The sequence below is a fragment of the Chiloscyllium plagiosum genome, unplaced genomic scaffold, assembly GCF_037043375.1.
Source record: "Chiloscyllium plagiosum isolate Xiang-an unplaced genomic scaffold, Cpla_swu_hap1 HiC_scaffold_5, whole genome shotgun sequence".
NCBI classification, from domain to species: Eukaryota; Metazoa; Chordata; class Chondrichthyes; order Orectolobiformes; family Hemiscylliidae; genus Chiloscyllium; species Chiloscyllium plagiosum.
The window spans coordinates 31135887-31148780 of NW_028270143.1; the positions used below are offsets into that span (position 1 = coordinate 31135887).

The 12894-nt window shown below is 42.3% G+C and overlaps 1 protein-coding gene across 4 annotated transcripts in view; it reads right to left on the reverse strand.

The window, feature by feature from the left end:
* Nucleotides 1-12894, reverse strand: part of LOC122550241 (dynein axonemal heavy chain 11-like) — a 286822-nt gene that overhangs the window by 4472 nt on the left and 269456 nt on the right. For all 4 annotated transcript variants that reach the window (XM_043690997.2, XM_087987074.1, XM_087987076.1 and 1 more), the window contains 2 exons: nucleotides 4173-4288; nucleotides 2280-2392 (listed from right to left, as the gene is read on the reverse strand). In XM_043690997.2, coding sequence (XP_043546932.2) covers nucleotides 2280-2392; nucleotides 4173-4288 — 229 coding nt within the window. The remainder of the gene's footprint in view (nucleotides 1-2279; nucleotides 2393-4172; nucleotides 4289-12894) is intronic.

Below are 12894 nucleotides of genomic sequence, written 5' to 3' on the forward strand. Positions count from 1 at the left end.
GGGTCTGTTTGGAGGTGGCGGAAATGTCGGCGGATGATGTGGTTTATGCAAAGGTTGGTAGGGTGGAAGGTGAGCACCGGGGGGGGGGGGGGGGGGGTTCTGTCCTTGTTATGGTTGGAGGGTGGGGTTTAAGGGCGGAGGGGCGGGATGTGGATGAGATGCATTGGAGGGCATCTTTAACCACATGGGAAGGGAAATTGCGGTCTCTAGAGAAGGAGGCCATCTGGTGTGTTCTGTGGTGGAACTGGTCCTCCTGCGATCAGATACAGTGAAGGCAGAGGAATTGGGAATATGGGACGACATTTTTGCAGGAGATAGGGTGGGAAAGAAGTATAATCCAGGTAGCTGTGTTTTACCGAGATGGAAACATGGTCAAAGGGAATGGAAGGGGTTTTCCATGAACAAGATAAGCCCAGAAAGCATGAGGAAACATGACAAAGAAACAACAAAACAATGCAAGCTTAGGGCAGAAGCTGGTGGGAATTTTTGTGGAAGATTGGCCTGGGTTGTGAGTGGAAGGCAGGGAAGTATTGAGGCAGCTGATCAGTCTCCATCTTAATTAGTGGAGATGAGGTTAAAAAAATTCCAAAAGATGAAGAGCTGATGACTTCCTTCAAACAAATACCAGAAATATCCACTGAACGATGAACAAGTGGAGTCCATGCACAGGAAAACTGGATTTGTAATTCCAATGCCATAGTCGTTCAGTGTTTCTTCCCAAAACTGATTGAATACAAGCCTGGTGTAGGTCCCTTGCAATGTGGTCATGGACGCATTGTCAATGTTCATGGAATGGCAAGGCTTCTGATTGTGTTTTGATCATGTTAACCATAACAATGAGAAAGCAAGTGAGATATGACCCATATAGATTTTTATCTTTGCTAACATGAACAAATGGAGAAAACTTCAACACAGCAACAAAATCTCTCTGACAAGTACAAGAACTGATATTTATGGCCCGTCATTTGAACGGCATGGGGAACATAAAGTGGGTGGATACTATCCTGAGGAACTCCTACAGAGATATCTGGGAGCTGAGATGAGTGACCTCCAGCAACCACAATCAGGTTCCTTTGTGCTAAGCATGACTCCAGTGGGAAGACTTTCGCTGATACCCTTTGACTATAGCTTTGTTTGGACTCCTTGATGTCAAACTCAAGTTCCCTACCTTCTGTAAATCAGGAATGCCATCGCATCTGCCAATGGAATAGGACTATCTATGGACGGTGATGGTGTTGTTTGGGACATATACTTGGCAGTCAAATTCTACAAATGAGCATGAGTCTATTGCTTGACTAGTCTGTGGGGCACCTAACCCGGTTTTGGGGTTCATCTATGAAATACCCACCTTAAAGCTTTTTTAAAAGAACATGCTCATCTAAAGCTGTAACTTTGAGCAAGCCTTTAGTTATCGGTTCTAATATTTCATTGTCTACCAAATTTCACTTGATATTTATTTCTGTAAAATGTTTTGGAACATGGTAGTACATTAAAAGGTGCTACATAAATATATGTTACTTTGAGGATTACAAAGTTCAATGCAGTGGTCATGTTCTTTGGTGGTAAATCTTCCTGATAAACTCCAATTTGTATTGTGAATCCTTGTATACTTAATACAAGGCGATGGTTCTGTTCCCATGCGACTCTGCATTATAAGAAAATGACGTAATAACAGCACCGCCTAAACTAATGGGGCTGGAATCCCATTCTAACCAATACGAGTAAGGAAAGTTCGAGTTCTACAAATGATGGTCTAAATTATTCAATTGTGTTGTAGCCAATTCACGTTGAAGAAAGACGCATTATAGCAGAACTGACTATACATTACATCTGTCACTGTTTAGAAAATAATGTTTGATGCATCTTCTGGGCAACTAGGAATGAAAATCTAACTTTGGAATAAATACTTGAACTTTTGTAGTTTTGACAGGAGTATGCCATTTCTGAGGTTTCCGATGGTCACCTGGAACATAGCAATTCAGAACGGGAGTAGGCAATTCAGCCCTTTGAACCTGCTCCACCCTTTAACATGATCATAACTGATATTTCTCCCCCGGTCTCAAATCCACTTTCCTACTTGTTCCCTGTAACTCTTATTCCACTTTTCATCGGAAACATACCTATTTCTTCCTTGAACCTGGAGCCATTCTGCAGAACGTTGCCGTTGTACTGTTCCAATACATTATACTGGCAAATGTCCCTTTGGGAAATACAGTCATAGAATGGACACAGGTAAAAGCTGGCCCAATATATGGCACTTATGAACTACTTAAACTTACCCGTAAGAAAAGATTGAGGATTGAAGAAACCAGAAAGCCAGACAACAGCAGGAAGACTAAGATCCTGAGTCCAAGTATCAAGCTCACGGCAACGTAAAATAACATCGTTGAACCTCCAAAATGGAGAGTGTAAGTTGTAACAAAAATATGAAACAGACTTATCACAGCTTATTATGCATGCATATTTTTATACATTCTAATTTAAATAACTTCCATATTGAGATGGTATCACCATTAAAAATGGCCACCATGATCCATCTGCTAGTGCACAGTTTCACCCATGACATGGGTGAAAAGCATGTTTTAGTATAAAGGGCATTTTCTAAACAGCCAGAAAATAAATGTTTTTACCATATCTTACAACCATCATACCTTTAAAAAAAATGAGTTTCAGTAATTCACTATAAAACATAGTCAGAAGGTGCTTCTGCGAGGAAATTAAAAAGGATGTGATTAGGTTGAATATATGCATGCGGATAAAAAAGTCTACCCCTTAAAGGAGACATGAGTTAGACAAATGACAGTAAAGCACATAATATGTACTAAAATACAAGAAAATATATTTACAACAATTCTAAACAGACAGCACTTAGAAGGCTACTCTTACGGGTTCTTTCCAAATATGCTTTCATTTCTTTGGCCCTGTTGATCTTATTTATATATTTCAAATACACAGTGTGTGACATGTTTAGGAACAGCATTGGTTTGTACGTGGGCATGAATTGTTCTGTCTAGTAGTAGCTTTGGCCAGAGTACACACTCCTTTCATAATTTTGGGACTAAATTCTATGGTTCTATTCATCTCCTGCTCTAACTTTAGTAGAAACCATTGCAAACAATATTTAATGCATTGTTTGCTGGTTTCTCCCACTGAAGTTTCCATGACAAATGTTGTAGCCCTGTATAATTTCAGGGCTATGTATTTATCAACAATATTAAGACAAAGGCACCGTGCTCTGACTCTGCTCGAGATTGCTTATGATCCATTAGATTAGATTCCACACAGCATGGAAACAGGCCCTTTGCCCAACAAGTCCACAATGCCCCTCCAAAGAGTAAACCACCCAGACCTATTCCCCTACCCTATATTTACCCCTGACTAATGTACCTAACACTATGAGCAATTTAGCATGGCCAATTCACCTGACCTGCACATCTTTGGATTGTGGGAGGAAACCAGAGCACCCGGAGGAAACCCACGCAGACACGGGGAGGATGTGCAAACTCTACACAGACAGTCGCCCGAGGTGGAAATCAAACCAAAGTTGCTGGTGCTATGAGGCAACAGTACTAACCACTGAGCCACTGTACCACCCAGTTGTGATGTGCTCTGCAAGAGATGACTCTTTCAAGAAATGTGCGTACGAGCTAGCCGTTATTGATTTGTTAAGATACTTTAAATATGCTAATGAGCACATTTAACATGAAGTTGATTGTAAATAAAATAATTGCTCATAATTTGGGACTTTTTAAGCAGCCCTTCTTTGGGATAGCTACAACGTTTGATCTTCAAAATCTGTTGATTTGTCTCTGACACATCCTGATTTATTGTTATTACATATTTGTAAGTGCAATCAGAAATTTAGGTACAGGCTTCACTGTATTTTTCCAACCATTTCACAGAAGGGAAGTCATCCACAGCACTTGCCTGAATTCCTGATTTCTGTTCTTAATGAGTTGGACTTTCCATTCAGTGCCTGAAGTCAAAAGACTTCTTTGAATTATTCCTCTCTTCGCTCGGGGAGTGCTAATCTAATGCATTAAATATGTAATTTTGCTGAAATAATAGTGATCTTCAAAACCTAACCAAATTTTGTAGAGCTATTTAAAGTATTTTTCTAGCTTTTCATGTATTTGAATTGCATAATTCATTAATAAGCCATTTCATCCTACCATTGTGCCAGTCCATATGAAGATGGATATGCCATTCTGCTCCATATTTCAGGGACGTTATCATAGTACAATGCTGATTGCAATGTTTCCATTTCAGGTGAGACTGTCAGTTCTCCCTGTGCACAAAGGAATATAAACAGGAACAGAAAATAGAACTATTTACATATCTAGTGCTTTTCATTCAAGTATATTTTCTAGTCAGAGATTTCAGACAATCTGACCTTATCTGTTTTACAGAACCTTTTCTAATCAGGAACTTGTACATTTGCATTAATAGTTTTGACTAATTAGGAATGTCCATCTCAAGTACAGGGTAAGTTCATTTTACATTCCCCAATAATGGTGTCTGGCCCTAAACTTAAGAGCACAACCAGCTGTACAAGTGTGACATTTCAATTTTGTATACCAGCTGTTCTTGCAGCATGTCTGATAAAAAGCAGCATTTTAGATTTATGTTTTTGTCCACCAACATTAATTTCACTGTCACTTCCAGTGTTTGACCAAGTATTTATTAAAACACATTTCCACAGCCACTTCACATTCCTCAGTGACTGTGTCTCTCTTTCTATCTCATGTCCTCCTCCCAACCCCCACACATCAGGGCTTGTTAAGACATAGTTGGCTATTATACACCACCCATTTTTAGCCACTGATTGTTGCCATTAACAGTTATTCACCCTCCTTGCCAGATTGTTATCCACTCTTTTGTCTGTCCAACCAACCATTCTCCTCTCTCTTTGGGCTCTATCCCCACCTATTGTTTACTCCTTACCCCATCCACCACCCAATCTTCTGCATATACACTGACATTTTCCTGGCTACCATCAGTTCTGAGGAATGGTTACTTGACCCGAAACGTTAACTCTTGACTTTTCTCCACAGATGCTACCAGATTGCTGAGCTTTTCCTGCAATTTCTGTTTTCGTTTCTGATTTACAGCATCCACAATATTTTTATTTTGGTTTTTAGCAGCACTTTAGGATTATGTTGTGAGGATATTTATTATCTTGGTTCTGACTCATTAGGACCCACATGCAGACAGTTCAAACACATTTCAATAAAGAACTTTGGCTGTTACACTGTAAAGGCTTTCCCTATGAGAAGTTTTCTCATCCTGGTTTTGAGATATGAATGTTGCTGACTGGGACAGTATTTCTAATTCCTAGAGAAAAATGAGGACTGCAGATGCTGGAAATCAGAGTCTAGATTAGAGTGGTGCTGAAAAAGCACAGCAGGTCAGGCAGCATCGGGAGCAGGAAAATGGACGTTTCGGGCAAAAGCCCTTCATCAGGACCTTCCAGCACCACTCAAATCTAGACACTAATTCCTAGAGAAGCCTGTCCCTATCTGCCCTCAAAGGTAATGAGAAGTTGCCATCATGAACCACTGCTGGCCTTTGGGTGCAGGTAGGCCTACAGCGCTATCAGGAAAGAGTATTTTATGCAGCAACAGTACAATAATTGTGATATATTTCCAAATCTGGATTGGTGAGCATCTTGGCAAGGGGACCTAGTATGTGGTGGTGCTCCCATGTATTTGCCCACTTCCTTCTACATGGTAGAGGTCATGGGTTTGGAGGAACCTCTGAGTTGGTAGTGTTTTTTGTAGATAGTAAACCCTGCTGACATTGTGGGTCAGTGGTGAAGGTACTAAATGCTGAAGGTGGTTGATGGGTGTCAATCAAGTTCACTGCTTTGTCCAAGATGGTCTTGAGCTTCTTGACCATTCAGTCAAGTGGAAAATATTCTGTTATACTCCTGACTTGGGCCTTGTTTATGGTGGACATGCATTAGGTAGAGATGAGGTGAGTAATTTCAACACAACTCCTCACCTTTGGCCTACTCATGTAGCCACAGTATTGATCTGGCTTATCCAGTTCACTTTCTGGTTACTAGTGGAAGATTCAGCATTGATAATGCCATTGAATGACCAGAAGAGATGCTTAGATTTTCTTGGATGGTGTGCAGCACCACTTATTTGCCACTTATCAACTCAAGTCGAGATTGTTGTCCAGTCTTGCAACAGATTGTTGACTTCAGGAAGAAAACAGGAAGACACGCCCTTATCTCCATGAATGAGCTGAGGTGGAGAGGGTCGAGAGTGTTAAGTTCCTAGGAGTGACGATAATCTGTCACCCTGACAATCTCTTCTGGACCGCCCACTTGGATGTGACAGTCAAGAAGTCACAACAATGCCTCTTCTTCCTCAGGAGGCTTAGGCAATTTGGCACGTCCATAAGAACCCTCACCAACATCTACAGATGCACCTTAGAAAGCATTCTATTTGTCTGCTCTGCCCTGGAACATAAGAAACTACAGAAAGTTGTGTACACAGCTCAGACCATCATGCAAGCCAACCTCCCATCCATGCACTCCATCTAGACCTCTTGTTGCTGTGGAAAGGCAGCCATCATCAAAAACTCCTCCCACCCTGGTACTACTCTCTTCCAAACTCTCATCAGGCAGAAGATACAGAAGCTTAAACACATGTACCAACAGGTTCAGGACCAACTTTGTCCTTGCTGTTAGCTTTGAACAGACCTCACAAATTTTGAATCTAATGTTGATCTTGCTCTCGTGCAGCCGTAACCCTGTATGCCTCTATCGGTCTAAATACCCGATGATCTGTATGTTCGTGTATGTAATAATCTGCTTGTACTGCTCACAAAACTGTTCACTGTATTTAGGTACATGTGTATTCCTGATGAAGAGCTCATGCTCAACACATCGACTCTCCTGCTTCTTGGATGCTGCCTGAACAGCTGTGCTTTTCCAGTGTTAAACCTTTCGACTTAGGTACATGTCACAACAATAAATCAAATCATGAACTGCTTCAGCGTCTGAGAAGTCATGATTGGTGCTGAATGTTGTGTGCAGTGGTCAGTGAATATCCACACTTCTAACTTTATTATGGACGGAAGGTCATTTGGTAAACAGCTGAAGTTCACTGAGGCTCGGATACTATCCCGAGGAACTCTTACAGTGATGTCATGGGACTGAACTGATTGACCTCCAAAAAATACAATCATCTTCCTGTGCTAAATATGACTCCAACCACTGGAGAGTTGCCTGATTCTGCATGATCCCAGTTTTGATCAGGGCCGCTGATGCAAATACAACCTTGATGTCTTAGGTAGTCACTCTCATCTCCGGAGTGACCCAGGTGGAATCCAAACGGAGCATCAGTGAGCAGATATTGCTGAGGAAGTGCTGCTTGATAGCACTGTTAACAACCCCTTCGATTACTTTGCTAAACTTTGAGAGTAAACTGAGAGGATGGTATTTAGCCAAGTTGGATTTGCCCAGATATTTGTGGACAGGATGTATTTGTAATTTTCTACATTGCCACGTAGATGCCGCTACTATGAAGGGACTGTAACAGTTTGATCAGGGACGTGGCACATTCTGGAGCACGAGTCATCTCAGTTCTATTGAAGGAATGTTGCAGGGATTGTAGCTTTTACAGTATCCAGTGCCTTCAACCTTTCTTTTTATATTGGGTGGAGAAATTGAATTTGCTGCAAACTGGGAGTTGTGATGCTGGGAACCTTTAGAGGAGGCCAGAATGGGTCAATGGCACTTCTAGCTTCTGAAGAGTGTTGCAAAGGCTTCAGCCTTCTCTTTTGTCAAAAGGTGTGACACTGGGAAAGCACAGCAGGTCAGGCAGAATCCAAGGAGCAGGAAAATCGACGTTTCGGGCAAGAGTCCTTCATCAGGAATAGAGGCAGGAAGCCTCCAGGGTGGAGAGATAAATGGGGGTGGGGAGGGTGGTGGAGCTGGGGAGAAGGTAGCACAGGGTACAATAGGTGAATGAGGGTGGGAATGGAGGTGATAGGTCAGAGAGGAGGGTATGAGAAGGTAGCAAAGAGTACAATAGGTGAATGGGGGTGGTGATGGAGGGAATAGGTCAGTGCGGAGGGTGGAGCGGAGAGGTGGGAAGGGAGATTGGCAGGTAGGACAGGTCATGAGGGTGGTGCTGAGCTGGAAGGTTGGAACTGGGGTAAGGTAAGGGGAGGGGAAATGAGGAAACTGGTGAAGTCCACATTGATGCCCTGGGGTTGAAGTGTTCCGAGGCGGAAGATGAGGCGCTCTTCCTCCAGGCGTCGGGTGGTGAGGGAGCAGCAGTGGAGAAGGCCCAGGACCTGCATGTCCTCGGCAGAGTGGGAGGGGGAGTTGAAATGTTGGGCGGTGCAGGTGTTCTAGTGATGTTCCCTAAAGTGCTCTGCAAGGAGGCGTCCAGTCTCCCCAATGTAGAGGAGACTGCATCAGGAGCAACGGATACAATAAATGACATTGGTAGATGTGCAGATGAAACTTTGCTGGATGTGGAAGGTTCCTTTGGGGCTTTGGATGGAGATGAGGGAGGAGGTGTGGGCGCAGGTTTTGCAATTCCTGCGGTGGCAGGGGAAGGTGCCAGGAAGGGAGGGTGGGTTGTTGGGGGGGGCGTGGACCTGACCAGGTAGTCACAGAGGGAACGGTCTTTGCAGAAACCGGAAAGAGGGGAGAAGGGAAATATATCCCTGGTGATGGGGTCTGTTTGGAGGTGGCGGAAATATTGGTGGATGATGCGGTTAATGCAAAGGTTGGTAGGGTGGAAGGTGAGCACCAGGACGGTTCTGTCCTTGTTACGGTTGGAGAGGTGGGGTTTGAGGGTGGAGGTGCGGGATGTGGATGAGATGCATTGGAGGGCATCTTCAACCACGTGAGAAGGGAAGTTGGGGTCTCTAAAGAAGGAGGCCATCTGGTGTTTTCTGTGGTGGAACTGGTCCTCCTGGGAGCAGATACGGTGGAGGCAGAGGAATTGAGAATATGGGATGGCATTTTTGCAGGAGGTAGGGTGGGAAGAGGTGTAATCCAGGTAGCTGTGGGAGTCGGTGGGTTTGTAAAAAATGTCAGTGTCAAGTCGGTTGTTATTAATGGAGATGGAGAGGTCCAGGAAGGGGAGGGAGGTGTCAGAGATGGTCCAGGTAAATTTAAGGTCAGGGTGGAATGTTTTGGTGAAGTTGACGAATTGCTCAACCTCCTCACGGGAGCACGAGGTGGCGCCAATGCAGTCATCAATGTAGCGGAGGAAGAGGTGGGGAGTGGTGCCAGTGTACAGAGAGTCAATGTTTCAGGCATAAGCCCTTCATCAGGAATGTGGAGACAGAAGGGGATTTGAGAGATAAATAGGTGATGTGGGGGTGGGGCTGGTAGCTGGGAAGGCAATAGGTGGATGCAGATAGGGGGCAATAGTGACAGGTCAGTGGGGAGGGTTGAGCAGATCGGTGGGAAGGAAGATAGACAGGTTGTTGTGAAGATGTGGGTGTACTACGCCTTTAAGAGAGTTAAAAACTGGTAGAGCTACCTGACAGCACCAAATGTTCGCAATAAGGTAACAACGTAACACTTGGTCAAAAGCTAAATTAGCTAAAGTGGGCACCAGTCATTATTAACCATAATGGATGTGTCTACCCTGATAGAGTGTCAAGGCAAAACGGGTATGGATGGGTTAGTAGCTTTCTTGACATGTTATGGGCTATCCAGAGAGAGAAAGTCAGACCAAGGGTAAAATTTTACTGCTGGGCTATTTGAAGAGGTTATGGATAGTTTAGGTATACAGCACTTTAAATCCAGTGCGTATCATCCTGAATCCCAGGGAGCGTTAGAAAAGTGGCATCAGACCTTGAAGACCGTGTTGAGAACATACTATCAGGATTTCCCGAATGATTGGGATAAAGGTATCCCATTCATATTGTTTGCCATTAGAGATGCCTCAAAAGAATCTACTCAGTTTACTCCCTTTGAGTTAGTATTCGGTCATGAAGTGAGAGGCCCTTTTAAATTAATTAAAGAAAAAGTGACAGGACCAAAGTTGGAGATCTCACACTTATATTATGTACTGGCGGTGAGGGAGAGACTAAATAGAGTAGGTGAGTTAGCTAAACAGCGGCTAAAGAGGGCACAGTGTAGAATGAAGCAGGTGGCAGATAAAAGCTCTGAGACTTGGACATTTTCCCAAGGGGATGACGTGTTAGTACTGTTACCAGTGATAGGAGATCTCTTCAAAGCCAGGTATAGTGATCCCTATCAAATTGAGAAAAAGTTGAGTCAGGTGTACTATTTAGTAAAGATGCCAGATAGAAAATAAAAGAGGTATTGGCTATGTCATGTGAACACGTTGAAACAGTATAATGCTAGAGAGAAAGAACTGGAGAAACAGGTATTAGTTACTGCCCTACAGGATGAATGAAATCCAGATTATATGGATTTTGAGGTGCCTCAAAATAGATTTAAAAATGAAGATATCCTTGAGGAGTGGGATAAATTAGTAAGTTATCTGTCTCAGGAGCATAGAACGCACTTGAAAGATTTGTTATTGCAGTATAAGGACATATGTACGAATCAGAAAGGGAGGACTAATGCTATTGCACATAAGGTAGATATAGGGAATACTGCTCCAATAAAACAACACCCCTATCGGCTTAATCCTTTCAAAGCCAAACAGGTCCAGAAGGAGTGGAGGCCATGCTTGATGAGGACATCATCGAACCAAGCTAGAACGAGTGGAGTTCACCGATCATCTTAGTTCCCAAACTACACGAAACTCAACAATTCTGTGTGGATTATCAGAAGGTCAATGCAGTTACAAAATCGGACTTATATCCAATTCCTAGATTGGAGAACTGTATCGAGAAAGTCAGATAAGCCAGTTACATCACTAAGTTGGACTTAATGCATAGTTACTGGCAGGTACATTTATCAGAGTCGCCAAAAGAAATTTCTGTGTTTGTAACCCCAAACACTTTATATCAGTTTAAAGTGATGCCCTTTGGAATGAAGAGCACACCTGCCACATTCCAAAGACTCATGAACAGAGTTGTGACTGGGTTAACAAACTGTGCAGTCTGTTTGGATGATGTAGTGATCTTTAATAAGTCCTGGAAAGATCACATGGTACAGTTGGCAGAGCTCTTTGAACAACTACGAGAAGCAAAGCTGGTGATAAACTTCAATAAAATGGAATTCACGAAAGCAGAGGTGATGTTCTTGGATCATAACATCAGTCATGGAAGGTTGACTCCACGGAACACAAAGACGAAGGCCATCGAAGAATTTCCATGACCAACCTCGAAGAAAGAGACGTTTCGATTCTTAGGACTCAGCGGAGTCTATCGGAAGTTTGTTCCAAACTTCAGCAGTGTAGTGGCACGGTTAACCAGTTTGCTGAAGAAGGACACAAAGTTTCGGTGGACAGAGTCATGCCAGGAGGCATTCGACCATTTGAAATCGATATTAACCACCAAACCAGTCTTAGCTACACCAAACGTTTCAAAATCTTTTAAAGTCGCCTTTGATGCTAATGACATTGGAGTTGGAGCTGCACTCCTACAGGAAGGTGAGGATGGGATTGAGCTGCCAGTTGGTTACTTTTCGAAGAAGACCAACATCCACCAGAGGAAGCACTCCACAGTCGAAAAGGAACTATTGAGTTTGGTACTGACTTTACAACATTTTAATGTGTATGTCACAAACAATGTGTTGGAGATGGTTGTGTACACGGATCACAATCCACTTACATTCTTATAACACTTTAAAGACAAGAATATGAGATTATTCTGTTGGAGTCTTACGTTACAGACTTTTAATTTTAAAATTATACATGTTGCGGGTCGGAAGAATGTAATCGCAGATGTGTTATTGCAGATTTAACTGATAAAGTTTAGACGAGACTTGTCTTTATTTAATGTTTTTTTATATATAGGTATATGGGAAGAAGTTAAAGTGAATTTATATGTAAGTTATCGGTATGTTAGAGTAATGTGTTTAAAAAGTAGAAAAAAAAATGAAGTCTTCTTTTCATTATGATGGTTCATTTTTTCTAAAGGGGGAGGTATTATGAAGATGTGGGTGTACTATACCTTTAAGAGAGTTAAAAGCTGATAGAGCTACCTGACAGCACCAAGTGTTCGCAATAAGGCAACATTGTAACACTTGGTTGAAAGCTAAATGAGTTAGTTACCTGGAAACGACAAAACAGATTCAAATTAGGCCAATCAGTTTAAATTATACCCCGAAAAATACCAAACTCCAATCCAGTTTGAATTTAGCATAGTGACAATCTTAAAAGCCAATGATACAATTCAATGCCTTTGGTGGGGTATAAGACCAGGGAAAATTGAACAGTTGAGAGGAGAACTGCCAAGCTACCAGCATGAAAAAAAAGACTGCCTGAAAAATAGTCTTCTGAAAAGTACCTTTACCGATCAGTAACCTGTGAAGCAGAAATCCCTAACAAGAAGAAAAGAATACCAGAATTCAGAGAAAACAAAAGCTACTTGGTTTTGAGATAACAAGTTGTGTCTTATAAATCATAATGGGGAGTTTTATCGAACTAGTATAACAGAAGGGAAGGTAAAACGTAAATTAGAGTAAGGAATTGTAAATAGTTGCTAGTTAATTATTCGCTGTTATACTTTCAGAAATAATGTTGTTAATTTTTATTTTAACTAGTTCTTGGCATATTGAATTTTCACAGATTATTGCATGGCATAAATCTTTTCTGTGTTGCTGGTTTTAAATTATTCAGGAGATTAATTTAACCCAGTATCGTAACAAGGTCAAGAGGGCAGTGCTGAGTTGGAGGGTTGGATCTGGAGGTGGGGAGAGGGGAGATTTGGAAACTGGTGAAGTCGATGTTGACGATGTGTCATTGAAGGTCCCAAGGTGGAAGGTGAGGCGTT